Source organism: Leptonychotes weddellii, chromosome 5, assembly GCF_054177405.1.
Source record: "Leptonychotes weddellii isolate Sample4059 chromosome 5, ASM5417740v2, whole genome shotgun sequence".
Lineage (NCBI taxonomy): Eukaryota > Metazoa > Chordata > Mammalia > Carnivora > Phocidae > Leptonychotes > Leptonychotes weddellii.
In genome coordinates this window covers 103,345,723-103,371,334 of record NC_138373.1, presented here as the reverse complement: position 1 = coordinate 103,371,334, position 25,612 = coordinate 103,345,723, and the positions used below count along the sequence as shown (strand labels likewise).

The 25,612-nt window shown below is 44.3% G+C and overlaps 1 protein-coding gene across 3 annotated transcripts in view; it reads right to left on the bottom strand.

Moving 5' to 3' along the window:
• The window catches only part of SLC4A8 (solute carrier family 4 member 8), a 79,977-nt gene that overhangs the window by 19,031 nt on the left and 35,334 nt on the right, over positions 1-25,612 (bottom strand). For 2 of the 3 annotated variants that reach the window (XR_014145700.1, XM_081821690.1), the window contains exons 12-22: positions 24,584-24,758; positions 23,853-23,986; positions 22,861-23,106; positions 19,085-19,190; positions 18,324-18,485; positions 14,921-15,034; positions 11,388-11,549; positions 10,225-10,476; positions 6,843-6,911; positions 4,810-4,983; positions 1,781-1,924 (exon numbers count right to left, since the gene is read on the bottom strand). Coding sequence is in view for 2 of the 3 variants with exons in the window: in XM_081821690.1 (XP_081677816.1) it covers positions 1,781-1,924; positions 4,810-4,983; positions 6,843-6,911; positions 10,225-10,476; positions 11,388-11,549; positions 14,921-15,034; positions 18,324-18,485; positions 19,085-19,190; positions 22,861-23,106; positions 23,853-23,986; positions 24,584-24,758 (1,738 nt within the window). In the remaining variant the exon portion in view is untranslated. The remainder of the gene's footprint in view (positions 1-1,780; positions 1,925-4,809; positions 4,984-6,842; positions 6,912-10,224; positions 10,477-11,387; positions 11,550-14,920; positions 15,035-18,323; positions 18,486-19,084; positions 19,191-22,860; positions 23,107-23,852; positions 23,987-24,583; positions 24,759-25,612) is intronic. The other variant, XM_081821691.1, reaches the window with a different exon arrangement.

The window sequence follows — 25,612 nt, the reverse complement described above, 5'->3', positions numbered from 1 at the left end:
AAAAGTTAAAAATAGAACTACTGTAAGATCCAGCATTTGCACTAATGGGTATATATCCAAAGGAAATGAAATTACTATCTCAAAGAGATCTCTATATCCCCATGTTCATTGCAGCATTAATTACAACAGCCAAACATGGAAATAACCTAAGTGTCTATCAGTGGATGAATGGACAAAGAAAAGGTAATATATATTGTGTATATATATACACAATTGAATATCACTTGGCCATAAAAAAGAAGGAAATCTGAGGTGCCTGGGTGGCTCAGTCGGTTAAGCATCTGCCTTCGGCTCAGGTCATGATCTCAGGGTCCTGGGATCGAGCCCCGCATCGGGCTCCCTGCTCCTGGGGAAGCCTGCTTCTCCCTCTCCCACTCCCCCTGCTTGTGTTCCCTCTCTCGCTGTGTCTCTCTCTGTCAAATAAATAAATAAAATCTTTAAAAAAAAAAAAAAAGAAGGAAATCCTGCCATTTGCAGCAACATGAATGAAACTTGAGGGCATTATGCTAAGTGAAATAAGTCAGACAGAGAAAGACGAATACTATGTGATCTCACTTATTTGTGGAACCTGAAAAAAAACTGAAGTCACAGAAACAGAGAACAGATGCTGTTGCTGGGGGTGGGGGAAATGGGTGAAGGTGGTCAAAGGGTACAAACTTTCAGTTATAAGATGAATAAATTCTGGGGATGTAATGTACAGGATGGTGACTATAGTTAACAATGCTGTATCGTATATTTGAAAGTTGCTGAGAGAGTGATTTTAAAAGTTCTCACCACAAAAAAAAAAAGTGACTATGTGAGGTGATGAATGTGTTAACAAACCCTACTGTGGTGATCATTTCACAATATATACATATAGCGAATCATTATGTTGTACACAGTGTTATATGTCAATTATATCTCAATAGAGCTGGGAAAGAAATAATACAAGATTTTAAAAATTCAAGATATTAGGGAAAAATGTCATTTAAAATGCATTTCAAAGGACACTATTTCAGGCACTAACTGTATTTGGAAACACTTTCTGGCTCATTCATTTCTTGGTCTGATATTTTCATTTGTTACATATCCATTCTTGGCATGTATAGACCATTGATTGAGGATCCATTGTGTGGACAGCAGATGCCAAGCGCTGAGGGAAATGAGGAAGGACAGAAAGTCCTATGCAAGTTATCTGTGCATGTTGCCAACCACGACACCATCTGCAGTTAGGTACATAACAAATAATAGGTTTTGTATAGTTGTCAAATTAGGCCTTTTAGGAGAACACGAACCATGAGATCTGATAATAAAAGCAGAATCTATGTTCATATTCTAAGTATGAACCTGGTGAGTAGACTGTAGACAAACAAAGGGGAAAAGAACTGATTATTGGGACTAAAAATAAAGGACAGATAAGGACAAGAATCCTTCATCCATTCTCAGCTAAGAACATCTTTGCAGTAGGAGCGCCTGGGTGGCACAGTCGTTAAGCGGCTGCCTTCGGCTCAGGTCATGATCCCAGGGTCCTGGGATCGAGCCCCACACCGGGCTCCCTGCTCCGTGGGAAGCCTGCTTCTCCCTCTCCCACTCCCCCTGCTTGTGCTCCCTCTCTCTCACTGTGTTTCTCTCTCTGTCAAATAAATAAATAAAATCTTTTTAAAAAAAAGAACATCTTTGGAGTAATCTTTCCAGCTCCTGAATATAACCCTTGGGATTCCAGACATGCTGCCTTCTCACGTGGCCCTTCCTATGTTCTGTAATTTGAGGCTGCCCCGAAGTGTACAGTTGGTGCAAGCACCATGACCTCTTCCTCCTTGGCCTTCTTTTTGGCATCATCCAACTTCTTCTTTTTACTTTCAGGCATGAGATCATCTAACCAGCTCAGCTCTCGTTTAGAGAAACAGAGATCCATGACTTTCCTGACAAAGACCAACGCCAAAACCTGAAGAAAAATAAAGAAAGGGAATTAAAGGAGTTCATTTCCTTCCTGGAGTTAAACACTATGGCATTTCAAGGAAAAGCAAACTCATAGTAATCATAATAGTTGCCTATTATGGAGTGTCCTCTTTGTACCAGATACACAGGTGAGTGTTTTCTATGTAGTATTTTATTTAACTATCATCATAACAACCCTACAACTTAGAGAGCACCCAATTTAATGTCCTCATGGAAAAGAGACACCCCTCATCCTCAGAGGGCCCGAAGAGTTGCCTTTCCCTGTGGTGGGACCGGCAGGAAGGGCTGTAGGGCAGTCCTGGGGGAGAGAGGCTTTGCCAGAGCACAGCTATGGAGACCCCAGCCACACTCAGCCCAAGCATGCCTCACCATGGCAGGAAGGGACTCTGAAGGACCATCAGAATTCCCTCTGATCCTTCGCCTCGACATTTCCCCACAAAATCCTTGCTTCGTGCCTGCATTGTGAATTGCTAGTGTTTTGTGTCTCTGCCCTCCGGACTGGCCTGACACTCCTTTCGTAAATGAGGAAACCGAGGCCCAGGGAGAGAAAGTAACTTGCCTAAAATCCGACAGCTAATTTCCTCAACTGTCCAAGGACAGGATGCCTCAACTGCTGCCCCACTTTTTTCCCATAAAAGGCCATTTTTGCCAAAGGGGGATTAATAATAACCCAGAATGACCGGCCTGGAGTGGCTGGTGTTCACCAGCTACATCTGGTGGCTGGACAGGAATGAGGCAAATCAGGCTTCTTATGTTCAACCACGTTTCTCCTTCATGTCCACAACTACTCTCTCAATAAAGCCAAAATCAATAGTATCCCTTCCAAGGGGTTGTCAGGCATTTGCTGTTTCTTTAACCAAACAGTCAACCCCTGAATATAACACCCAAATGCAGAAACCCACATGAACTGACAAAAATTGAGAGATCCATCAGGAGGTACATGTGTAGGAGATGAGGGGAGAAGAGTCCCCCTCACCCCCATTTTCCTCACCCTTGAATATTCTCCCAGTAAGACAGAGTTCCAAAGTCCCGAAACAAGCACCAAACATTACCCCTATTGCCTTTTCTCTCTAGAGGCCCATGCTTTGGGTCATTTTCAAACAGCCCACAGAATGCTCCGCAGCCTCATGACCCCGGGTAAGCCAGAGAGGGGAAGGTAACAAGAGGAGAAGATGAGACCGTGAGGATGTCGGGTGGCAAGAATTTCATCCTCACCCTAGTGGCAGGAAACAGCTTGTCACCTGTGGTACCACACACAGTTCAGCTTCCCTAGTGCCTTTTCCAAAGCCTCTGCTTCAGCTCGAGAGGAGGTGAGGATGTCCCAATCACTTCTCAGTGCTGGGCCAACTTCTTCCTAAATTCCAGTGGCTTAAAACAGTGCATTTCCACCACTTCGGGCACATCTGATTGCAATGAATTCTAAACTGGAACTATGTTGCTCTGAAGTAATATGCAAATTATCAAATTATTGAAAACATGAAGAATCCTCTCCATGTCAGAGTCACGAGAGAGAGAGAAGAGAAGAGAAAGGGAGGAACGGAGGAAGACAGACTGATGGACTTGAAAGTAAAGATGGCAAGCTGCCCCACACATGCATCCACACCTCAAGGTCCCCAAATAATGCTGCTCCTGCAAAAGCCAACCAGAAAACTCGCCACCAATAAGGGATTCATATCCAGAATAGATGGAGAACTCCTAGAACTCAACAACAACAACAAAAACAAACAATCTGATTAAAAAATGGGCAAAGGACTTGAATAGACTTGTCTCCAAAGAAGATATACAAGTAGTCAATAAGCACATGAAAGGGCGCCTGGGTGGTTCAGTCGTTAAGCGTCTGCCTTCAGCTCAGGTCATGATCCTGGAGTCCTGGGATCAAGCCCCGCATCAGGCTCCCTGCTCTGGGGGAAGCCTGCTTCTCCCTCTCCCACTCCCCCTGCTTGTGTTCCCTCTCTCGCTGTGTATCTCTCTGTCAAATAAATAAATAAAATCTTTAAAAAAAAAATAAGCACATGAAAAGGGGCTCAACCTCACTAGTCATTAGGGAAATGCAAATCGAAACCACAATGAGATAGTACTTCACACACATTAGGATGGCTGATATCCAAAAATAACAAACAAAACTAAAACCCCCAAAGCAGAAAGTAAGTGTTGGCAAAGATGTGGACCAACTGGAACCCCATGTACTTATAAAATCGTGCTGCCGTTCCTCGAAAAATTAAAAATGGAATCACCATATGATCCAGGAATCCACTTTTAGGTATATACCACAAAGAAGTGAAAGTGGGAACACAAACAGATATTTGTACAATTCATGTTTATAGCAGCATTATTCACAATAGCCAAAAAGTGGGAGCAATCCAAGTGTCTGTCAATGAATGTACAGATAACCAAAAGGTGGTATGTATATATACATATATATATACAAATATACACACATACGCACACACACACACAGAGGAATATTATTCAGCCTTTCACAGGGAAATTCTGACACATGTTACAACATGGAAGAACCCCTTGGAGACATTATGCTAATAAGTAAAATAAGCCAGACACAAAAACACAAATACTTTATGGTTCCAGTCACATGAGGCACCTAAAGTAGTCAAGTTCATGGAGACCGAAAGTAGAATAGTGGTTGCTGGGGGGGGGGGGGGAGGGGGGCGGCTGGGGAGTCATTGTTTAATGAGTTTCAGTTTTGCAAGATAAAATAGTTCTGGAAATGTATGGTGGCAATAGTTGTACCACAACGTAAATGTACTTAATGCCACTGAACTGTACCCTTACAAATGGTTAAGATGATACATCTTATGTTATGTATATTTCATCATGATTTTTAAAAATAAATAATAACGTTGTTAAACTCACCATCATTGGAAAGACAATGGCGGCTGGAGATGCCTTAATGACCCAGAGCAGGACAAGGCAGGTGAGCTGGATGAGGGTGAAGAGGTGCACTTTGCGCAGGGGCACGTGCCGAAGGTAGATAAAATCCGGCTGGTGCTTTGCAGGCATCCCAAAGAGCTTCAGACGGTCAAAGAACTGAAAGGAGAGAACTGGCATTTATTTTCAGGAGGTTTCTTTGAGTCAGAAGCCTTGTGAGGCCCATTCATGTCTCTTACATCACCCGCTTTGAAAGGTTACCTACCACTGGACAAAAATAGAAACTGAGGGCGCCTGGGTGGCTCAGTCGGTTAAGCATCTGCCTTCAGCCCAGGTCATGATCCCAGGGTCCTGGGATCGAGCCCACATCGGGCTCCTTGCTCAGTGGGGAGTCTGCTTCTCCCTCTGCCCCTCCCCCTGCTCATGCTCTCTCTTGCTATCTCTTTGTCTCTCAAATAAATAATAAAAAAAAAAAAGTAAAAAAAAACTCTTAAAAAAATGGAAACTGAGTCTCAAAGAGTATAGGTAATTTGGCTGAGGTTGGTATGTGACAGAGTCAAAATTTAAATCCATCTCTTTTTTTAAGATTTTATTTGTTTGAGAGAGAGAAAAACAGAGACAGAGAGAGCGAGCACGAGCAGAGGGGAGCAACAGGTAGAGGGAGAGGAGAAGCAGGCTCCCCGCTGAGCAGGGAGTCTGACATGGGGCTCGATCCCAGGACCCCAGGATCATGACCTGAGCCGAAGGCAGACACTTGACCAACTGAGCCACTGAGGTGCTCCTATTTTCTTTTTTTTTTTTTTAAGGTTTTTTTTAAGTAATCTCTATACCCAGCACGGGGGTTGAATTCACAACTCTGAGACCAAGAGGCACATGCTCTATATACTGAGCCAGCCAGGTGTCCCTAAATCCATCTTTTCTAATTCTAGGTTCAAATTTCTTTCTTCTATCCCACACTGGCTCCTGAGAGATCTTTCTCAGGGAGTGTTGAAAATAAAATAAGCCAGTTCCATCTTTCTGCTTATCAAAACCAAATCTCTTACTTGTTCTTTGAGGGGTTTGAAGGTTTTCATTGATTATTTATAATAAAAAGATAAAAAAAAAACCTTCATAACATTCTGGATATAGAACATATGATCATCCTTATATCATAAAAAGGAAAACAGGGGCGCCTGCGTGGCTCAGTCAGTTAGGCGTCTGCCTTCTGCTCAGGTCATGAACCCAGGGTCCTAGAATGGAGCCCCATGTCAGGATTCCTGCTCAGCAGGAAGTCTGTTTCTCCCTCTCCCTCTGCCGCTCCCCTACATTTGTGCTCTCTCTCTCTCTCTCACTCCCTCTCTCTCTCAGATAAAGAAATAAAATCTCTATAAATAAATAAATTAAATTAAAAATGAATAAAAAGGAAAACAGAGACCCAGAGGGATTCAATAACCTGCCCAAGGTCACATTAAAACTCAGTGGGTAAGAATGACCGTTGGACATTCCATAAAAACAAAGAGGAACCAGCCACCAATAGAAGAAACTAAGTTATCGAATCATCTGGGGTGCCCACGTTATCTGTGGCCAGCTCCTGACTTTCTATGTTCAAATGACTCGGAGGAATGAGTTGACAGATGGGCAAAGGCAGAGCGTGACAGGAAGTAGTACCCGCTTACCTGGAGCAGCCCCCACTACTACTGGTCCCGTCTCCCTCGCTCACACTGCAGCCCTGGCCCGACAACTAGCGCGATCCGTGCGTGGAAGCCTAATATCTGTCTGTTACATAGCTAATGAATGACTGGCACCATGAATGACATCAAGCCAGGCCATCCTGAAAGTCTCTGTACCCTCATGCCAGCTTGACTGTCCAAATGACTTGCCCAATGCCCAAAGAAACGTCTCAAACAGCTTTAACCCGCAAACCTAGGAAAGGGGTTCTCAGGAACGGGTTTGTGTGTCCCTGGAAGAGCCCTCCCTTCCCGGTCAGGATGGATGAGCTCGCGGTGCAAAGCCGTTGCCCTAGCTGAACCATGCAATACCTGAATTCCTTGTAGTGAGGAAACTCCCATGTAGAGGAAAACTCCATAGAGTACTGGCATTGGGATAAACTGAAGACAAAAGGGCAAAAAGACCAGAAATTAAATTAGGTATCATAAACTTCTAAATCTCCAAGAAGGAAACAAAGTCCCCAAACCACTGCATAAACACTGCATTAGTTTCTGCTACCTTTGCACGATTTAGAAGGAGAAGCAAAATCAGAAGCTGACAATGATGAAAAAAAAATCATTTTGTTCTGAAATGAAATGATTACACATAAGAGTAATCCGGCCCTGGTTAAATCGTAGGCCTCACATTTTACCCCTGCTCTTCCTCCTCCGTGGGCATGGGTGGACACACACACACACACATCCCCCTTTTACAGAACTGATACCTTTTAAAACTAATTACATAATCAATCATCTCAGGGATTTGGCGTGTTTTAACATGGACTAAAAAGTTTCCTTTCTGCTAACAAGAGCCTTAGGGAAAGGAATGGGGAGGTATCAGAGAGGGAATGATTTGGGGAGAAATATCAACATCATTAACTGCCCTTGAATATACATACACACCTATCACATCTCATTGGTAATCTTCAGGGCAACTCGATGAGGTAGGGAAATGAGGCCTGTGGAATGAAGGCAAGGGAAGTCTTATAGCTAAAGACTAAACTTGACTTGCTTTTATTCTGAAGCTAAAGAACATTCCCAAACATAATTCCTCTCAGAACTAGAAAATCCCCATTGGATTTTATGCTGTTTCAGCTGTAGAGTGAGTAGACATCTCAGTTTGGTGCTAACCTTGCTTGTAGAACTACTGAATGACTTCCTGAAAGAAGACTTCTGAGCCAGTTCTAGGAAGGCCCAGTGATGCCCACTGGCCATGCCTTTGTGGTTACCTTCCTGGACAAGCAGCAACCTTTGGGTTCCTCCAAATGGCAGCTAGACCAGAGGTAGGAGTGGGGACCAGGCTGGGGACAGAGAGTAGAAGGGGGGAAGGGGGCATGAGGAGAGGTGGATTGGGTGGAAAGTAAGGGGCCAGGAAGATGGTTCCAAATCCTTTACCATTTACTCAACTGTCACCCTTAAATAGCACCCTTAAATAGCACCCTTAAATAGCCAGGAAGATGGTTCCAAATCCTTTACCCTTTACTCAACTGTCACCCTTAAATAGCACTCACAGTGCAAGCTGGGGTGGTTGAAGATTCACCAAAAGAAGGAGAAAGGAGGCAAGGGAGCCAAGTAATGGGGCTTGGCGATACAGCCATAGAGCTTTCCTTTTCACCCCATTTTTCCCAGATGCAAAACTTACACCTACAAAACTAAATATTTTTTTCTCACATTCAAGGTATCTTCCATCTTTCCCAAAATCCTCTTTTAACCCCATGTCTCACACCAGTCACTGCCCATTTTCTGTTCCATTTCAGAAAAATCTCTTGAAAGAGCTGTCTGCCCACGATCTCTTTACTTCTCACCTCCTATTTGCTCTTCACTTCCCTGTAATTCAACTTCAGCCCTATCATTCCACTGAATCTGTTCTTGTCGAGTCACGTTAGGCCCCCATGTTGCCAAATCCAATGGCTTGGTTTAGTCCTTATCTTTCTAGACAGATTCTAACCAATCCCTCTTTCTGGAAACATTCCCCTCACTTGGCTTCCCTGATACCACACCCTCCTGGTTTCCCTCCTACCTCTCTGGCAGCTCCTTCTGGGTCTCTGTTGCTATCTCCTCCTCTACCCGACTTCTAAATATTGGAGCTCCTTAGACTCTGCTCTTGCCTCTGAGCCTACTTCTCTTTTATATCTACCCTTCTCCCTGAGTGATCTTATCTACTCCCATGGCTGTACCACTAAGTGCTGTTGACTCCCACATTTATATTTTTAATCCAGAACCTTCCTCTAGCTTCTTCACACAGTTGCCTCCTGGATATCTCACCCAAAATCTGACCATAGCCCCACCACCTCTCACAAAATCACTTCCTCCTTCAAGCAGTCTTTTCCATCTTAAATGTCAGTACTCTCCACCCAGATGGTCAAATCAGAAACCTAGCAGGCATTTTGATTTTTCCATTTTCCACTCTCCATTCCACATCCACTCAATCAGCAAGACTTTGGGTCTGCCTCCAAGATATACAGAAGTCATGCCTTTTCTCCATCCCTTCCCTACTCAAGTCACCAGCATCTCCCACTTATAATAGCCTCACTAGCAACTCTGCTTCTATTTTTCCCAACCCTAAAAACTTATTCTCTAGACATTGGCCAGAGTGATCTTTTAAAAAATACTAAATGGAGGGGCACCTGGGTGGCTAGGTCGGTTGAGCGTCTGCCTTTGGCTCAGGTCATGGTCTCTAGGTCCTGGGATCAAGCCCCGCGTCAGGCTTCCTGCTTAGCAGGGAGTCTGCCTCTCTCTTTCTCTCTCTCTCTCAAATAATCCCTCTGCCTCTCCCCACTGCTTGTTCTCTCTCTCTCTCTCAAATAATCTTTAAAAAAATAAGTAAAAATAAAAATATTAAATGGATCATGTCCCTTGCCTGAAAGTTAACCCTTCAAAGGTTAACTTTACCAGAGTCAACAAGGCCCTGCATGATCTGCCCCTACATGCTCTTCACTCTCATCTCACTATGCTCTTGCCTTGACTCAATACCCTTGAGCCACATGGCCCTCATACTTCTTAGAACACATATCACTCTTTCCCATCTCAGGGCCTGACTAGATTGCTATTCTCCCTTTCCCCATGCTGGCTCCCTCCATCCGTGGCATGGCTGCTCCATCTCATCTTAAATACCATCTCTGTAGAAGCCTTCTCTGACCACACTAACTAAAACAGCACTCCTTAATTCTCTAAGGCACCATAGAACACTATATATTTCCTTTTATCATTTTCATATTCTATAATTATCATGTTTGTTTCCTTTCTTTTTTTTTTTTACCCTTCCTTCCCCTCTCTTCTTTTTTCATTTTTTTTTTTTTTTTAAGTAGGCTCCATGCCCAGAGTGGAGCCCAACACGGGGCCTGAATCCAAGATCCCAAGCTGAAATCAAGAGTCAGAAGCTTAACCAACTAAGCCACCCAGGCGCCCCTCTTTTTTTTTTTTAAGATTTTATTTTTGAGTAATCCCTACACCCAACATGGGGTTCGAAACCACAACCCCGAGATCAAGAGTCATATGCTCCACTGACTGAGCCAGCCAGGCGCCCCTCATGTTTGTTTTCTTAACTAACTTCCTTAACTACATCTTGTCTGTCTTACTGTGCTTGAGTAAGCTCTTTCAGGGCAGGTATTTGTATGTGTATCTCTTTGGTGTATCACTGTATTCCCAGTACCTAACGGAATTCCTGACACAAATCAGGTATAAATATTTATCTAACGTGTGAATGAATGGTTACCTTTAATATGGCCGTCATGAAGACTGAGCAGCCCATCAGCACAAAGATCATAAGGCCTGTCACTCTCTGTTCTCGGATGCCCAAGAACTTGGGTTGTTCTCCAGGAGCAGAGCACTCAGATTCTAGTTTGAGGCTGTTCACGTGTGTGATGGACAGGACAGTTGCAGCCACAAACCAGGGCAGGCCCATGATGGAGCAGACACCCAGCATGATGGCCACCATCAGCAGGTCCAGGTGGTAACCACAACCTTTCTGTGGGGAAACAGAGTCTCCGTCACCACCCGTGGGCTGGCTGTAGTGGGGCACAGAACAGTGAGCTAAGAGTCTCAGGCCCAAAGCAGGAAGGGGTATATGGGTAAGGAAGAAGGGGTCCAGGGATCCCAGATGAGTCTTCCAGCCCCTCCTGGTGTGGAGGGAACAGAGAAGGAAAACAAAAAAACAAAAAACCTTAGCCTATCCTATACATGCCATATCCATTTTTTATTCAAGTGCCCCCAGATCTCACCCAGAGTCTCATACATTCAAAGATTCACCTTTTCTTGGCAGAGTAACCAGAGGCCAAGCCACATCTTGATCATCCTAGTGTCTAGATGGTAGACAATACAGGAGTTGGAGATAAATGGCTTCTTACAAACACTCCCAGATCCTTGACAAAATGGATTTGCCTACTCTATATAAGGAAAGAACAGAGATGAAGGCATGAAGCCTCTCACTAATAAATGTGCTGGAATCAACCCTATCTCCTTAGAATCCCTGCGCTCAAGGTTCAGTCTGGAAACCCCAGTAATGGACACCAATGGGAGAATATCTGACGCTCGGAAACAGTGGCCCAAGCCCTGAACTGAACCTCAGAAAGATAAGCCTGTGTAGGGACCACAAGGAATTTTGCCCACCCACCTTCCCCACAGGTTTGCAAGGACAGTAACGGAGTCCAAGCTCCCTTCACATCATTCCATCATGCTCTACTCTGGTTTCATCTCCAAACCAATCTTTGTCATTAATGGAGGGATTGGAAACCCCTGAAAACCCTTTATGAGCTCCTTCCATGATTGTTTTTATCCAGGTTCTATCGTTCCTGGTCTAAAAGGGCTTACCCTAAAAACAAAACAAAACAAAACAGTAACAGGCTGCCATTTGTCCTTCTAGGTCAGAACTTTTGTTACCTTGAGCTTGTGCTCCTTCCTGTTAATGATGACAGCTGTGATCTGCTGGTCCATGAATATTAAGATAGTGCAGAGAAGAGCCGGGATAATTGCAGCTATCACAGTCCACCAGGGATTGGGGCCAATGGGACTAATAATCCACCCTCGATCATCCCTTGTTGGCTACAGGGGAAAAAAACAAAGTTTTATTTTTGTATTTTAACTATAGTCATTAGGGCAAAATAGATCAAACTGAATCACAATATCCACATTATTTTTATTCTTAAATGAGAATCCTTTAAAAAAGAAAAAGTCACGTGAGGTGCCTGGGTGGCTCAGTCGGTTAAGCATCTGCCTTCAGTTCAGGTCATGGTCCCGGGGTCCTCGGATCGAGCCCCACTTTGGGCTCCCTACTCAGCAGGGAGTCTGCTTCTCCCTCTCCCTCTGCCTGACGCTCCCCCTGCTCGTGTTCTCTTTCTCACTGGCTTTCTCTCTCTCAAGTAAATAAAATCTTAAAAAAAAAAAAAGTCATGAAATAGAGCAACTGCTTAAGAAATCTATGACCTTGTTCCAAATTCCCTTTGAGTCAATTCTTGATTATCAACTTCCTGTGAAATATTCATTAATCCTTTACTTCTTCCCCTACTCTCCAAACCCACATACAGAAAAAGAAATTTATCTGAACGTTAGTCCAAGTAAAATAACAAAATCCGTTGTCAAAAAAGAATTTTAATACAATTATAATTGAGGCAAATATAAATAATTTTGACTATCCTCCTCCAGATTTTGGACTGCTCCCCTCCAGAAGCCATATAATGTATGTCTACAGCACAAAAAAAGGCAGAGTAGAGCCAGTTGCTTGGAATCTCATGGGCTTAGATTGTATTGGTCCAGGGATGAAGGCATGTGAAACAGGAGCCCAGGTACTAGAGACTTGAGAGAAGAGCCCAAGACTACTGAACTTGGGGGCTTGTTAGGTCTAGGACCCTCTCCAATACCCCTGTAAGACCACTACTGTTCATAAATCTTGTTTGAGTGTTAATGACATACCTAAACTCTCCTAGATCCTCAAACCCCTTCCAGGGTACTCTGGGGAAGAAACACTCCCCTTGTTTGGCAAGTAGTAATGGAAGATAAAAGGCCAGGGATACAAAATGGCCCAGAATTAACCCAAACTCAATGAACAAAGCAAAGACTGTTATATCCAAAGTAGTTGGGTCCATATTGGTCACAACTCTAGGATTCAAAGACTGATCAATAATGCCAACAAATCCCAAATTATGAATGGGTTAAGTTCTGAAAGTTTATAGAATCCATGTCTCCTTAGTAACAATGTTTTAAGTGATAGTTAAATTCTCAGGTCAACACAAGAATTTACTAAACTCTGACCTACATGGGGCGCCTGGGTGGCTCAGTTGATCAAGCATCTGCCTTCAGCTCAGGTCACGGTCCCGGGGTCCTGGGATCAAGCTCCCTGCTTAGCAGGGAGTCTGTTTCTCCCTCTCCCCTCTGACCACCACCCCCTGCTCGTGCTCTCACTCCCTCACACTCTCTCTCTCAAATGAATAAATTTTTTAAAATCTTAAAAAAAAAAACCAAACCTCTGACTGACATTAACACACCAGTAATAGTACTGGCCTTTGGATTGGGTCTTAATCACCAGGGGCCATGTGACATAATAGGGAAGGAAAGAAGGAAGAAAATTTCTTCTCTGCTTCCTGAAAGCGAGGCCTGCCAATGAGCAACATTTTCCTTGACATTCTCCCATTTTCCCTTCTTATCTCTCTCCCACCTCCCAGAGGCCTTCTTCCCAGATGTCCCAGAAATTCAGTACCTTCTGACTATCTTAAGCCTACCCATCAGGGAACCTTTCCAAGGACTACTTAATGTTATCAAATTACTTATTTTTACACCAAACCCATTCCTCCTGGAGGGGTGACCTCAGCTAGGTATTAGAGAGAAAGCTGACTGCACTCATTCAAAGGCGAGAATGACATATTCTCGGAGGAATTATATTTTTAAAGAGGGTGTTTTTTAATCCACAAATTTCTAACTGATGGCATTGCAGTGCATTTAACAAAATAAAATTAAAATTTTTCAGGCAATATGGAAAAAGATATTTTTAACCAGGCCTATTTCAGGGAGGGAGAGAAAAAGAAAGGGAAGACAAAGACGCACGGTACAGGGATGTTTATAAGCCAAGGACTGCCTTTATTCCCATCTTCCTTCTCCTCCCAGACTCTCCTGCCTTCTCATTGTAGGATTCTTCTCAGGGCACTGAGGACACCCAGGCTTTCCCTCCCCTCTGCTCTTGTGGGGCCTGTGGAACCGAGCTCAGCTTCCCATCCTCTGTGTTACTCAGTGCCCCTCAAATGAAATAGATCTAGAGTCCCCCATATGATCATTTGTTTGACTTTTTTGTATACATTTTGGGCAAAAATTTTTTTTTAATTTTTTTTATTAACATATAATGTATTATTTGTTTCAGGGGTACAGGTCTGTGATTCATCAGTCTTACACAATTCAAAGTGCTCACCATAGTACCTACCCTCCCTAATGTCCATCACCCAGCCACCCCATCCCTTCCTCTCCCCTCCACTCCAACAACCCTCAGTTTGTTTCCTGAGATTAAGAGTCTCTTATGGTTTGTCTCCCTCTCCGGTTTTGTCTTATTTCATTTTTCCCTGCTTTCCCCTATGATCCTCTGTCTTGTTTCTCAAATTCCTCATATCAGTGAGATCATATGATACTTCTCTTTCTCTGATTGACTTATTTCACTTAGCATAATACCCTCTAGTTCTACCACGTCATTGCAAATGGCAAGATTTCATTTTTTTGATGGCTGCATAATATTCCATTGTATACATATACCACATCTTCTTTATCCATTCATCTCTTGATGGACATCTAGGCTCTTTCCATAGTTTGGCTATTGTGGACATTGCTGCTATAAACATTGGGGTGTATGTGCCCCTTCAGATCACTACATTTGTATCTTTGGGATAAATATATTTTGGGCAATATATTACAGATTATAGAGAGTTACACAAAGAAACAATGAAATAGGGCTGAAGAGCTGTCCTGGTTACTCTGGCAGGAATGCTACACTGTGGGTGAGGCCCCCTGGCCCACTCACCTCTTCACACGGCAAGATCCTTGAGGACAGGGGCCAAGTCCTAATCCAGCTTCTTTATCCCTTCCAGTGCCCTTAGAGAGTTGATGCTCCATGAAAGCTGTTAACCATATTTGTTCCAGGGACCCCACATTTCCACCAAATGTGGTATGTATTTAAGTAAACATGTGCATTCCATTGTTTTAAATCATAACTTTTCATTCATTAAACCACTTTAGGGTTCTGTTCTCGGACTTTTCGGGCTTGAATTCAGCCAAGCCTGAAGAGTTTGCTCTTCTAAAAGGTAAGGAATGAGGAGCAAAGTTCAGATGGAGGGCACTGCAGACCACAGGATTCGGGTATGGTAAGGCCTTTGAGATTAACTTGGGAGCAGATTCTAGGAAACCATGTGAGGGCACCATGTGCCCTGAAAGTTGTTTACCTTGAACACACTGGGAACTTGAAGTTTTGGTGATGGGACTCCAATCAAAAAGTCAATGATCACCATTGTGAAGATAGTGAGGAAGACAGCAAAGTCACTCACCATGGAGCGTACCTGGCATGAGAAAGGATTGGAAAAGTGTTTTATTAGGTTAAATTCAGTAGAAAATAATTTAGTATTATAAAAGTTTTAAAAGTCCTTAGAAGCATGTTTTCATTTTATAATTGAATTAACATAAGCATATTTCAACAACAGGAATATGTTAATATGTCCAAGTTAATACTCCAAAAGGGTGGATATGATGGGGGAGAAGGATCTATCCAACAAACTCTCATGTCACCACCCTGACTGTGAAGAGTTCTGTTCGGAGCACTCATGCCCAGGTGTAGGCAATAGTTCTGAGAACTTGGAATAAGATTTTCTGGGACCAGTCAAGGTCCATTTGTGCCAGCCAAGAACCTTGGCGGCAGCATTGACTCCTCTTCTCCCTCATGTCCAACACCTCATCTACCTGCACATGAGTCCTGTTGGCTCCACCTTCAGAATCCATCCCGGATCTGAGCACCTGTCACCACCTCCACTGTTCCTATCCAGATCAAGTTCACCATCAGCTCTTGTCCCGGTAAGTACAGCAGACCCTTAACCTTACTCTGCCCTTGGGGAGCCTGGGTGGCTCAGTCAGTTAAGCGGCTGCCTTCGGCTCAGGTCACAATCCCGGAGTCCCGGGATGGAGCCCCACATCAGGCTCCCCACTCAATGGGGAGTCTGCTTCTCATGCTCTCTCTCTCAAATAAATTTTAAAAAAATAAAAAAATAAAAACCTTGCTCTGCCCTTCTTGAAAGCTGCCAGACTGATCATTGAAAACAGAAGTTGGATAAGGTCACTCCTCCATGAAAACCCTGAAATGGTGCCTCATTTCACTGAGGTGAACACCCAAAAGGCCTTGGCCTCTGAGGCCCACACACTGCAGTCATCACCTCCCTGAGCCCAGCTTCTAGGGCTTCTCCGCTTGCTCACTCTGCTCCAGTCACACAGACCACTGTCTTGTTTCTTACATGTTCCAGACTCACTCCCACCTCAGGGTCTCTGTGCTTGCTCAGAGACCTGGAATGCTTTTTCTCCAGGTAATGTCTCAGGTAGCTCCCTCACCCCCTTTATGTTCACGCATATATCACCTTCTCCTTGAGGTCATCTCCGATGACACCACCCTCCACTCCAGCACCTCCTCTACTCCTTTCCTGCTTCATTTTCTCTATAGCACTTCTCACCGTTTTGTGCCCCAGAGGGCTTTATAGTTTAGTGTAGCTTTTTTTTTTTAAAAGATTTTATTTATTTATTCATGAGAGACAGAGAGAGAGAGGCAGAGGGAGAAGCAGGCTCCCAAGGAGCAGAGAGCCCGATGCGGGACTCGATCCCAGGACCCTGGGATCATGACTTGAGCCGAAGGCAGATGCTTAACCATCTGAGCCACCCAGGCGCCCTTAGTGTAGCTTTAATAAAATACAATGCCTCTAAAATGCCCAGTGCCTACCTTAATCTGAACTTCCAACAGAGATCGAGCAAAATATATCTAAGCCAAAATATATCTTAACCTGACTTTGCTTTCCTTTGAAACCTGAGGTTTCCGGCTCCCTGAACCTGGTTTTATTAGTTTTCTTCTGAATGTTACACAAATTCTCTGCACCTGTACCTGCCCCCACCATCATGAGCCATTTTGGGCTCATCTGACCAGCCTGGGGTCCAGTGGCCCTCTCCCCTCTGAACTCCTATGGCCCTGACACCCAACTCTCTACTGCTCTACGCATATGGACCTGTATGTTTCATATGTTTCCCCTTCCTAGATGATGGCAGAAACCATATTCTAAACTTCCTTTGGGGCGCCTGGATGGCTCAGTCGGTTAAGTGTCTGCCTTTGGCTCAGGTCATGATCCCAGGGTCCTGGGATAGAGCCCCACGTCAGGCTGCCTGCTCAGCGGGAAGTCTGCTTCTCCCTCTGCCCCTTCCCCCACTCCTGTGCTCGCTTTTTCTCTCAAATGAATAAATAAAATCTTTAAAAAAAAAAACAAACTTCTTTTAGGGGCGCCTGGGTGGCTCAGTTGTTAAGTGTCTGCCTTCAGCTCAGGTCATGATCCCAGGCTCCTGGGATCAAGCCCTGCGTTGGGCTCTCTGCTCAGCGGGAAGCCTGCTTCTCCCTCTCCCTCTGCTTGTGTTCCCTCTCTCACTGTGTCTCTCTCTGTCAAACAAATAAATAAAATCTTTAAAAAAATAAAATAAAATAAAAATTTAAAAAAAAACTTCTTTCATATCCCTCCTAGCACTTAACCCAGGCCTGGGCAAATAGCTAGTAGAGAACCGCCACTTGTTAACTATTTGTCCAGACCAGAAACAATGACCCAGAACTTATTTGATATATGTTTCCCTTAACTACCATGTAGTCTCACTGAAATCTAAGAATGTGTTTTAGTCATGCATGTGTATACCGTAAATATCTAAGCAACTGAGCTCCCCACCCGTTCAGACATCCTGCTCTGCAAATGCACCTGATTGAACCCTCAGTTACAGAAAAACCACCATTTCTCCTCATTTGAACTCCCTTTCAAAGTAAAAGTGGCCCCTTTTAGCCACTCTATACCCAGCCTCTAATTCTGCCCTGCTGAAACTGGTCACGATCAGACAGTGCCATCTGCATCAGGAAAGATCGTTGAGGCTTCAAACAGTCATGCAAACCAACTCAGGAGCATTTTGGCTGCTGCTGTCGAGGTGACTGGTGATTTCACAAGCTGCCACAAGAGCCATCCCTGGGAAGAGACTTTGGGGTCCCCTATGCATCCAAAGTGATCATACTAATTTACTATATCTAGGAGCAAGCTCTAGCTATTGTATGCTACATGTCCCAGCATTCTGGAAATGAAACTTAACAGCATTCTGGACATGAGAGTTAATAGCTTTTAGAGAACCACCTTAAACCACCTGACCTTTTTTTTTTTTTTTAAGTAATCTCTACCCCTAATGTGGCTAGAGTTGGTTAGCTATCTGACTCTTGATCTTAGCTCAGGTCTTGATCTCAGGGCTGTGAGTTCAAGCCCTCAGTTGGGCTCCACACTGGGTGTGGAACATAGTTAAAAAACAAAAAAAAGAGTCGCATGCTCTACTGAATGAGCCAGCAAGGCACCCATCACCTGGCACTCTAAACAAAATTTTTAAGTATTAATGCCTCATCCCACACCACACATTGATGAAAGGTTGCCAGACACTGGAAGAAAAGAATGCCATAGTGTGGCTTACCGGGACATGTGGAGCTTGCCACCTGCCACTCCACCCAGCAGGCAGTGTGGAGGCTGAGAATCAACTCCGTTACATTAGAATTCTAACGCAAAAGTAACTTGTGAGCATGCTACCTACTCTGGTTGGGAAGTAGCGGCTTGTCTTAAATGTCTTTAAGGTGCTCGAGAGGATGAAGGTGGTGAAGAAGAGAATGCAGGACCAAAAGAGCACGTCAGGAGTATAGGGCCCATGATGGCCACACGCAGATCCCGTGAACTCTCCATGCATCTCCTGGCATTCCTGGAGGAGCAAGCATTCTGGGTGACAAGAGGCAGGCACAAGGGAATCGACAGCTCTGGCCTTCGAGGCCCACCGCTCACTGTCACCCGGCAGTGGCCGGGGGTGCGCGGGGAGCGCAGGCTGCCAGCCGCGTCCACCCGACCTCCACGCAGCGTGGTGCTGCCGCTTACACAGGCCCCTTCCGAGCATGGCAATGACTTCTCATCCCTAGGCACTTTTGGAAATGAAGCCAGGATGGTCCCAAGCAAGCATGCAGTTCTGGGAGGGCCCTGGCAATGCGTAGTGTCTATATGACAGAGCACTTCCCAGTCTGAATGTTCTCCAAGCCTCACCACATCTGGGTGTGCCCCCCGCCCTGCCTGGTGTCATGCCCGCATATCCCTAGCGCAGGGTCACCGGGTAGGGGGTGTCTGGGAGAGAAGAGGAAAGCAATCTTCTTTTCCCTTTATATACAAGAGGACTTCTGAAGGGGTAAAAAGGGTCAGTAAGAATAGTTTAAATAAAAAAGAACTTTCTTTTTGAAAATGCCAGACCTTGCGGAAGGGCTACCGAGCTTCTCCCTGGCAGTCACAGTGCCATAGTGCAGCTCCCAGACTTACACTAACAGTCAGGTTGGCCCAGTGGACTTCTGTCGTCACGATATTGTGGTCCTTCCAGTACTGTAGGGTATGATTGTTGGGGTTTTCTGGGAGAGTACACCTGCAGCTAAGGGGAAAAGGAAAAAGATTCCTGAAGAAAGCAGCCAAGTACTCCATTAAATACTTTTAGCCATGGGATGCCTGGGTGGCTCAGTTGGTTAAGTGTCTGCCTTCGGTCCAGGTCATGGTCCCAGGGTCCTAGGATCGAGTCCCACATCAGGGAGCCTGCTTCTTCCTCTGCCTGCCACTCCCCCTGCTTGTGTGCACGCTCTCTCTCTGGCAAATAAATAAATAAAATCTTTAAATACTTTTAGCCATGACTGGGCTAAAGGCTCTGTCAGAGCCTGCCTTGTTGCTCCTTTACCTGCTTCAGATCCCTGAAATTGGTCCTGTTACTTGAGGCCCATGCGTAAGCCCAACCACACCCTTATTTTTCAGTCAGCCATTACTAAAGACAGACACAAATCAGCATGTGGGTCTTGAATTAAATTGTGCCGACAACCAAGCTCGGTGCCTCATGTGCCCAGAATGAGCCCTGGTGGTTTCCTGCTTAGTTTCTTTCTCTCAGGCCCTTCCCTTGAAATTCAATCTACAGAGCAAGGAGGACCTGATACCCTAGTCAGCTCTCAACAGTCTCCTCCAAGCCTGGCTATCTCCTTCTTGCTCCCTATATCCCGTCACATTCTTGCTCTAAAAATCAGAGTCTCGAGATGCTTGGGTGGCTCAGTTGGTTAAGTGTTTGCCTTCGGCTCAGATCATGATCCCAGGGTATGGGGCTCCTTGCTCAGTGGGGAGCCTGCTTCTCTCCCCCTGTCTGCCGCTCCCCCTGCTTGTGCTCTTTCTCTGTCAAATAAATAAATAAACTCTTTAAAAAAATAAAAATAAAAATCAGAGTCTCCTGGAATTGTGATGCAAGCTCTTCACTGCATTATTCCTGGTAATATCCCACCACAGTAGCCTCCTCTTCCATCTAACCAGACCAGACCAGACTTGTCCTACTGGCCACCATGTTACCTCCCAGTCCCAACATGCTTCATGCTTGAACTGGCTCCCAGTATACACAACTACATAGCCATTCCCACCAACTTTGTATCATCTGTAAATTTAATGGGCATGCCTTCTAACCATCTAGTATGACAAAATTAAAATACAAAAAGATCTCAACAGATTGTAATAGGAGGAAACCAACAAAATGAAAAGTAATTGGGAAAGCTATAAAGTCCTATATTTAGGTATAAAAAATCAATTCCAGGTGTGCCTAGATGGCGCAGTTGGTTGAACGTCAGACTCTTGGTTTCCGCTCAGGTTGTGATCTCGGGGTCATGGATCCGCACTCAGCACAGAGTCTGCTTGGAACTCTCTCCCTCTCCCTTTGCTCCCCCACCCCAACCCATGCTCTCTTTCTCTCTCTCTCTCTCTAAAATAAATAAATAAACCTTAAAAAAAATCAATTCCAAACTTGGAAGCAACGAAGATGTCCTTTAGTCGGTGAATGGATGAGCTATAGAATACCTAGACAATGGACTATTATTCAGCACTAGAAAGAAACAAACTATCAAGGCATTAAAAGACATAAAAGACCTTTAAGGAGATAATACTATGTGAATAAAGCCAGTCTGAAAAGCCTATATACTGCATGATTACAACTATATGACATTGCGGAAAAGGCACAACTATGAAGATGCTAAAAAAGATAAGTGGTTGCCAGGGGTTGGAGTGTTAGCAAGGGATGAGTAGGCAGAGCACAGAGGATTTTTAAGGCAGTGAAACTATTCTGTATGATATTATAATAGTGGATATATCATTATAGATTCATCAAAACCCACAGAATGTATAATACCACGAGTGAACCCTAACGTAAACTATGGACTTTGGGCGATAATGAGGTATCAATGTAAATTCATTGGTTGCAACAAACTTACCACTCTGGTATATGGGATGGTGACAGCAGAGGACCTGCACATGTGCGGGAGCAGAGGGTAGATGGGAACTCTCTGCATCTTCTGCTCAATTTTGCTATGAACCTAAACTGCTCTTAAAAATTCAGTTCCAGTGGCGCCTGGGTGGCTCAGTCAGTTAAGCGTCTGCCTTCAGCTCAGGTCATGATCCCCGGGTCTTCAGATGGAGCCCCAGGTCAGGGAGGCGTCTGCTTCTCCCTCTCCCTCTGCCCTTCCCCCAACTTGCATTTTCTCTCTCCCTCCCACCCTCTCTCTCTCAAATAAATAAAATCTTTTAAAAAATTAATTAATTAAAAAATTTAAAAATCAGTTCAACACATACTAACATAAAATCATTTAAAGAGTTGGAGAGTTCTAGCTTCACAGCTCCAACAGTGGAATGCAACTAAGAAAAATACCATCTTGAGCTTTACTAACACAGAATTACAGTATCCTGACCCAAAGTCTACTCAATCCAGGGCTGGTTACTTTTGTCTGTCTTCTCCCACTGGGATATAAGCCTCAGGAAGGTAGATCCTTTGTCTGTCATGCCTTATGTTTTGAGGGCCTAAAACAGTGCCTGGCACATAGTAGGTTCTCAACAAATATTTGTTAAATGAATATATGATTTTTTTTTAAGATTTTATTTGTTTATTTGACAGACACAGCAAAAGAGGGAACACAAGCAGGGGCAGTGGGAGAGGGAGAAGCAGGCCTCCTGCTGAGCAGAGATCATGACCTGAGCCAAAAGCAGACGCCCAACGACCGAGCCACCCAGGCACCCCTGAATATATGATTTTTAAAAAGGTCAAAGAATGAACCTTACCCCAATGCCCATCGGCAATCCACAAGGCTTTAAAAATCATACCCCCAATGGTTGTTATTTTGTAATAAAATAATTTCAAAATTCTAACAAATTTTTTATGAATTTGGACCTTCAAAAGGTTAATAAATGGATAAGCAAAATCTACAGAAGTGTATCTGTGGCTAGGTGACAGACACCTCCATGCAGTCTGCTCTCTCTGCTCAGTTTCAGGTTGAAATTGTTCGCTTCACAACCAGACCCTCCTCATCAGAAATGTACAGCCACCAGGGAGGGAACTTGATGGATAGAGCTAAAGGTTGAGGGTCTTTTGTCATAATTTGGAGAATACTATTCCAGAGAAGAAATGTTTTATAGGACCAGACTCTCCTAGATGGTTGAAAACACAGCCAAATACTGGGTTTCATTTCCAGCTGATCCAAACTGTATTAAATACGTGAAGAAAATGGTCTCTTGGGTTGAAATCTAGGTAACTAAATAGATTATTAGATCTTTAGGAAACAAAGTAAGAGGCCCGTGGAACTCTCAGGAATTACTATTATATCTCTACCTAATGATTCCTAAGAGTAGCCTGTACATACTTTCAGAGAATCTTGTTAACATGGTCCAGGGACACACAAATCCTTGCAAAAAGAAGTCCCTCCCAACAACTCACTTGAACACTCCCCGCTCCCTTTGCAGCCCATTTTTGTCTCATGCCTGAACCAAAGGCCATGCTCTGGAAAGCAGTTCTCATGTGCCCTGAGTTTCACTCTTAATCCATCCTCTCCATCATTACTCCTAACTGTTCTCCTCTGGGGCATGTCCCCCAAGTCTCCACATCCCCACCTGAGCCCTATTTCCCAGTGAGAGTGCCAAGACCCTTCCTTATTCCTTAACACAAGCTACAAGTACTGCCTGGTACACTGTATCCAGCCAATAAACTCAGGCCTTCTGCTCAATTGAAAAAAAAAAAGACAAGCAGAAAGCATACTTACTAATACAGGCTAAGGTGGTCCAGCTGGCTGTGCATGTGGATGGGGTAGGTCTCTGCCAGGTGAATCAGCTTTTCTATGGCTTCATAGATGAAAATAATGCAAATCAGGGAGGCAAACGCTTCTTCCGTGAAGCGGGTAATGTAACAGACAAGGGAACTGGCATCAGTTGCCACAAGGACAATACACAGGAAGGCGGTCCACAGTCCAATACAAGCTCGCAGGGAGAGGTATGAAAGAGCGTAGTCTCTGAAACAAGACCAAGGTTCATCAGAAAGTATGGATGGACGAATTACAAGACAAAGGGTCAGAAATGTGGTTAGTTCATCTCGTAGTACCCATTCAAGTATTGTGACCTAGTTTATCCCTAATTCTGACTGTCCTTCCCTCCTAAAGGTTGCCCAGGGACAGCTGTGACAAAAGATCTGCTCCACAGCTGGTATTTGCCACAGCAAGGACGTGGGAAGCAGAGAAGGAAGGTATTGCCCCTCACCCATTTCTGCCGTTACCGGCCAACGTGATTCAGATCTTATTCTTGCAGCTAGGAAAAAAGGAGCTCACCCTTGTTCCACATGTTCCTACTCCTAATGCAAAATGAAGAAAAGATTTTATAGGAAAACTGGGAAACAAGGGCACTGCCAAGTCCCTACCATCACTAGCAACCAGAACATGAAGGGGGCATATTAGGCCAAATTAAAAATGGACTTGAAATAAAAATAGAGGAATCTGAATTAGCTAGGGAACTTTTTTTTTTTTAAAGATAAAAAGTGAAGACTTCAATGACGGCTGAGGGACATTAATAAAGCTCTTTAAGACTTTATTTTAGGTACGGTACTACCCGGGGGGCAGGACAACAGACCAAATGATGTTCTTCTTTCGGGTTTTACAATCCAGAGTAATATTTGCCTACTTATACTCGCCTAAGATCCTGGCATTCAATCCTAACCACATAATAACACATCCAGTTAGAGTTTTCAGAAAACCAAATGTCTTACTTGCAGAATTTGAACAAAATCTTTTCAAATACAAGCACTGGCCCCGTACTTCCCAGGATGGTGAGAGCCTGTCCCGCAAACAAGGAATAGGCAATCCCAGTCATGGAGGCTCCAAACAAGGATTCAATTGCACTCTGAGGGGGGAAAAGAAATCATCAGAGTCCATAGCCCATCTGTAACCAGTAATGTGGGCTTCTGTACATTCCTGACTTAGCTCTCTTGTGTGCCCCGCCAAGCCATTTGCTTGTATTTCATCTTAGCAAGAGTGAAGAGTACACACTATCTAATACTCCTGTAAATGGATACCACTTTGATAATTCAGGTGCCCAAATCCAACCACATATGATTCCTTAACTAAGTCCTGTTCTTCAGTGATTCAATTCAGTACTGAAATATACATAGAAAGTACAAGGATACCATTCACACTACGAGCCATCAGTCAGAGTCACCTTAAATATCAAAAGACATTGATATATCATTTTCCGTCTTTTGAGCACCAGGTAATCCAACTGGGCAATCAACTATTGAAATTGATATCAAGCAGAAGAGAGTCTGTTCTAAAGGGAAAACTGTTGCTGTCTGGTATGAAGTCAGAAGACCACAGTAACTCAGTAGAAAGAATCCAATCTCCTCAGTCTTAGCGCAGGGGATTTTCCCCTCAGCGGACTTGGCAGGCAGCACAATATTTTAAGTCTTGTTTGGGACCAAGAGAAGTGGTTAAAAGTCCTTACTATGCGCCCCTCAGTGGCTTCTCCGAGCAATCCCCCAAAGGTGATGACAGGTGACATGCAGGCACAGTACAGGAACAGAAAGGAGGCCAAACACTGTAAGCTGAGTGCATCCCGGTAGTCGCTCCAGTACCAGGGGGCCTTCCGCTTGATGTCCAATATCAAGCCCCCAAAGAGCCTGTGGAAACATGGCAGACAGGCCTCTGACATTGTCCCTCTTCTGTGAAAGTATCTTAACAGCACCCATTTGAAAAGCATTTCAAATGTGTTCTGTACTGAAGACATACTTCGCCTGTAATTTGACCCCAAGTACAAGAGCTCTCTCGGGGGCCTGGACAGATTCTATTTGCAGCTAAGGGCGTGAATTTGAATGATTATCCCAAGCACAAAAAGAATGAATTTGGGTGTGCATATTACCCATTCAATAAGAAGTTCCAAAAAAATTAATGTGAAATTAAGTAATAGCTTCAAACTTCAAATCCTGAGCTGTTAGGAGGAAATGTGCAAAACCAATTCAAGGTATTAAAGTTGTTAGTTTTAGTATAATATGTAGTTTAGATAAAAAGCCCCATCACATGCACTTTCCTACTCTGAACAGCTACCCACCTTCCTGTTGAGAAATTAGCATAATAATTCATTCATGCAGTTGACAAGTAGTAGCAGATACTTCCTGTCAGGCATTGTGCCAGATACTGGAGATGCAGCAGTGAGCAAGACAACACAGCTCTTCTCTCCGGGACCCGCAGTCTAGTGCAGGAGATAGGCAGTGCTGTGAGGGTGCCCCGGGCGGCATAGGACAGGGAGGGACATTTCCGCAGGGACTCAGAGAAAGGACCAGGAGTCAGCCAGATGAGGCAGAGGGGCTAGCACGGGCGCCACCTAGAGGCGAGAGCGCATGGCTGACGGAGATACGGCTGGAAGACCGTGTGAGGAGCCAATGCCAATAGAGGAGGATGGAGAAGCTGGAGAAGCCAAGTCCCGAAGAGTCTTGTAAACTGTTTTACGGAATTAGAACTTTATGCTAATGGCATG